At 42.0% G+C, this 5,000-nt stretch overlaps 1 protein-coding gene across 1 annotated transcript in view; it reads left to right on the forward strand.

Moving 5' to 3' along the window:
- The window catches only part of LOC118496429, a 397,714-nt gene that overhangs the window by 57,258 nt on the left and 335,456 nt on the right, over positions 1-5,000 (forward strand). The window contains exons 21-24 of the mRNA XM_036008181.1: positions 1,221-1,299; positions 1,451-1,679; positions 1,769-3,572; positions 3,670-3,843. Coding sequence (XP_035864074.1) covers positions 1,221-1,299; positions 1,451-1,679; positions 1,769-3,572; positions 3,670-3,843 — 2,286 coding nt within the window. The remainder of the gene's footprint in view (positions 1-1,220; positions 1,300-1,450; positions 1,680-1,768; positions 3,573-3,669; positions 3,844-5,000) is intronic.

Consider the following 5,000-nt stretch of genomic DNA (forward strand, 5'->3'; position numbering starts at 1 on the left):
AAAAAATACTAAATCTATATATACGTAAATGTATAGCCTATGGCATAATTTAAACAAGTCTCCCGAAAAGAAACGTGTATATCTCTCTCCCCCCCTGTGTGTGTGTGTGTGTGTGTGTGTGCGTGTGCGTGCGTGCGTGCGTGTGTGTGTGTGTGTGTGCGCTTGTGGAGTTTAACTCTGAAAAGACAGTTAACCACAGGTTCCCATTAATCTTATGATGGACATGTGTTGTGATATTTAAACAATCGATCCGTCAACGGCGAAATAAAAGCCTCTTATTTACGGGACCGGTCTAAAAGACCTCCGGCTTCCAGCGGGGTCTCTGAGCGTGACTATCCGAGCGACGAGCTAGCGGCCGGGGCAGGCGCAAGCTGGCGGCCGCCTCACTTCACGGAGCTCCGAAAACTCCGAAAACCTTGGAGCAAAATGTCAATTCGGCAAAGATTTTCGCAAGACTGCCTATATTCGAAATCTAAACCGTTCATTTCTCGCCTAAAATGTGGTCAGAAGTTAATTTGGTGATGACTAAGACGGCGAAAATTGTTAAAATTGTCCCGTTTTTGGGCTGTCTATGTTCCTGGAAACCCGACCATCATTGAATGCCGAAATGAATGTTGGGATACGGTTGCAGCGAAGTTCATACAAGTTACCAACCAATGCATCCTCGGTAAAATGGGCGTGTCAAGAACATTTCCGGGAATCTTAACTGTTCTTGGTGAAATGCGAACTTGTGTATTGGGACAGTACTTGGGCAACACGAGATGACGTTTCACAGGAACACAAGAACACAAGTCAATAGAAGAACACAGATTGAGAAACGGCCAAAGACTAAATACACAGGGTAACGAGGAAACAAGAGGCAGGTGACACAAGGGCTGGGAAACAGGTGGAAAACATCAGGCAATCACAAGAGCGGGAAAACACAAGACATGAAGTAAAGCTACTAAGACAAGACAGAAAACAGACTATCAAAATAAAACAGGAAACCAGAACAACAGACAGGAAACATGAAATAAACTAAACACAGAGACTTGACACAACAAGGAACAGAAATATACAGAATACAAAAAACTGAAAATGTACAAAACCATAACAAATGTCAGGTGAAACCATTTGATTCCATGCTGTAATCAACACTTTAAGTCAGAGGACCTTCACCTTGTGTGTGTCTCTGTGTGGACAGACATGATGTGAGCTAATTCTTCCTGATCCCTCCACAGAGTGGACCAGGAGATCTCAGAGGTTCCCAGTGGTCAGTCTACCCAGCAGCATCAAACACACCTGGACTCCATATTTATGGTCTGTATATGTACAACAACTACTTTTACATCTATCTTGTTCACAATCGTCTGGTGCACTTTATAGACCAGGGGATTGTCTGTCCAACATGGATCTGATGTTTGCTTCCATGATTTCAGTCTGATTTGATTCATATAATCTTCTGTTCCAGCTGCTGGAGGATGACATTGTCATGTTTGTGAAGAATGAGCTGAAGAAGATCCAGAAGGTTCTGAGTCCAGATTACCCAGAATGCTCAGAGAATCAGAGGGAGGGTGAGGAGGTGTTGGATGGTGAAGATGAAGAGCAGAGGAGGAGCAGCAGAGAGGCATTTCTAAAGATCACACTGCACTTCCTGAGGAGAAGGAAGCAGGACGAGCTGGCTGACTGTCTGCAGAGCAGTAAGAGGATTTATATCTTTAGGGGAAGTAATCTGTCATATGTAATTTAGAAATCGCTTATTGATCATCTTTGTTGTGTGTACTTACAGGGAGTCATTCTGGAGTTTGTAAGCGTAAACTCAAATCTAACCTAAACAAGAAGTTCCAGTGTGTGTTTGAGGGGATTGCTAAAGCAGGAAACCAAACCGTTCTGAATCAGATGTTCACAGAGATCTACCTCACAGAGGGAGGGACTGCAGAGGTCAATGATGAACATGAGATCAGACAGATTGAAACAGCATCCAGGAAACCAGACATCCCAGAATCAACAATCAGACAAGAAGACATCTTTAAAACCCCACCTGGAAGAGAAGAACCAATCAGAACAGTGATGACAAAGGGAGTGGCTGGCATCGGGAAAACAGTCTTAACACAGAAGTTCACTCTGGACTGGGCTGAAGACAAAGCCAACCAGGACATCCAGTTCATATTTCCATTCACCTTCAGAGAGCTGAATGTGCTGAAAGAGAAAAAGTACAGCTTGGTGGAACTTGTTGATTACTTCTTTAGTGAAACCAAAGAAGCAGGAATCTGCAGGTTTGAAGAGTTCCAGGTTGTGTTCATCTTTGACGGTCTGGATGAGTGTCGACCTCCTCTGGACTTCCACAACACTGAGATCCTGACTGATGTCACAAAGTCCACCTCAGTGGGTGTGCTGCTGACAAACCTCATCAGGGGCAAACTGCTTCCCTCTGCTCGCCTCTGGATAACCACACGACCTGCAGCAGCCAATCAGATCCCTCCTGGGTGTGTTGACATGGTGACAGAGGTCAGAGGCTTCACGGACCCACAGAAGGAAGAGTACTTCAGGAAGAGATTCAGAGATGAGGAGCAGGCCAGCAGAATCATCTCCCACATCAAGACATCACGAAGCCTCCACATCATGTGCCACATCCCAGTCTTCTGCTGGATCACTGCTACAGTTCTGGAAGACGTGTTGAAGACCAGAGAGGGAGGAGAACTGCCCAAAACTCTGACTGAGATGTACATCCACTTCCTGGTGGTTCAGTCCAAACAGAAGAACGTCAAGTATGATGGAGGAGCTGAGACGGATCCACACTGGAGTCCAGAGAGCAGGAAGATGATTGAGTCTCTAGGAAAACTGGCTTTTGAGCAGCTGCAGAAAGGCAACCTGATCTTCTATGAATCAGACCTGACAGAGTGTGGCATCGATATCAGAGCAGCCTCAGTGTACTCAGGAGTGTTCACACAGATCTTTAAAGAGGAGAGAGGACTGTACCAGGACAAGGTGTTCAGTTTCGTCCATCTGAGTGTTCAGGAGTTTCTGGCTGCTCTTCATGTCCATCTGACATTCACCAACTCTGGAGTCAATCTGCTGTCAGAAGAACTAACAACCTCACGCTCGTGGTTTATAATTAGAAACAAACCTAAACCATCATGTTTCTACCAGAGTGCTGTGGACGAGGCCTTACAGAGTCCAAATGGACACCTGGACTTGTTCCTCCGCTTCCTCCTTGGTCTTTCTCTTCAGACCAATCAGACTCTCCTTCAAGGCCTGCTGAAACAAACAGGAAGTAGCTCACAGACCAATCAGGAAACAGTCAAGTACATGAAGGAGAAGATCAGTGAGAATCTGTCTGCAGAGAAAAGCATCAATCTGTTCCACTGTCTGAATGAACTGAATGATCATTCTCTAGTGGAGGAGATCCAACAGTACCTGAGTTCAGGACGTCTCTCCACAGATAAACTGTCTCCTGCTCAGTGGTCAGCTCTGGTCTTCATCTTACTGTCATCAGAAGAAGATCTGGACGTGTTTGACCTGAAGAAATACTCTGCTTCAGAGGAGGCTCTTCTGAGGCTGCTGCCAGTGGTCAAAGCCTCTAAAAAAGCTCTGTAAGTACAGCGATAGTTGGACTCATATATCATAACTTAAAGACTCTGCTGTCTTTTCAACTTCTTGATTGTTTTTTCTTCATTACCGTCTCTTCAGGCTGAGTGGCTGTAACCTGTCAGAGAGAAGCTGTGAAGCTCTGTCCTCAGTTCTGAGCTCTGAGTCCTCTAGTCTGAGAGAGCTGGACCTGAGTAACAACAATCTGCAGGATTCAGGAGTGAAGCATCTGTCTCCTGGACTAGAGAGTCCACACTGTAAACTGGACACACTCAGGTCAGATCAAGAACAGTAATCTTTAAAACACAGTATTGAAAAATACTTTGGTAATAAAAATGTGAATGTTTCCAAAGTAATTTGTTCTGATTTAGAATCACATCATAGATAATGAAATATGAACTGTGACTGAGATCCAGAAATCATTATATCATGTGAGTTTGATTACTGGACTTCTGTTTATTCCTTCAATGTTTCCATTTTGTTTAGAGTAGAGCAGCAGATATTTAAACATGCTGAGAAGGGATGTCATGTACTGTATCACGAAAAGTCCAGACTCAACTCAACTCTAAATTATTATTATTATAATATATCGTAAAGCACCTAAGTAAGCAAGTATGAACTATGGCTGAAATTGAGAACCTAATTTGTTTTTTCTTACGTGAATTTGTTGCAATTAGTTATCATGTTTCCAACTTGTTTAGTACAATATGGCAAGAATTTTAACATGTTAAAAATTGATTTCATATTCTCTATCACCAAAAGCCCAGACCTAAACACACATATATATATATATATATATATATATATATATATATATAAACACAAATGTTATCTGTCGTCTTCATTACCATCCCTCCAACAAAGCTCTGTAAGTGTGATTTATTGGCATAATGTGTATAATCTCTTTATTACACCAGTGGGTTTGATTCAACCTCATATTATTACTTCAGTCATGCTTACGAACGTCGTGCCAATAATGATGTTGAATCAAACCCTCTCATGTAATATTGCTTAATTCAGTCACGATTACTGATCATGTTTCCAACTTGTTTAGAGTAGAGCAGCAGATATTTAGACATGCTGAGAAGGGATTCATATACTGTATCACCAAAAGTCCAGACTCAACATATAAACACAATCGTTATTTGTCTTCTCATAAGATATTTCTCTAAACGTTAAGCTTCATGAAATTTAAACCGCCCTTCTCAAGTCAGGATTTAAAATTTAACAATTCGTAAATCTTTGAATGTTTCCAAAACATTTTGTTCTTATTTATAATATGTTGGAAAGCATGAAGTATGAACAATGGCTGAGATTGAGAACCTCATTATTTAAAAATCTTATGTGAATTTGAATACTGGATGTCTTTTTACTCCTCATTCAGTCACAAGTAGTTATCATGTTTCCAACTTGTTTAGAATAATATTGCAAGA

This window comes from Sander lucioperca, chromosome 1 (genome assembly GCF_008315115.2).
Source record: "Sander lucioperca isolate FBNREF2018 chromosome 1, SLUC_FBN_1.2, whole genome shotgun sequence".
NCBI classification, from domain to species: domain Eukaryota; kingdom Metazoa; phylum Chordata; class Actinopteri; order Perciformes; family Percidae; genus Sander; species Sander lucioperca.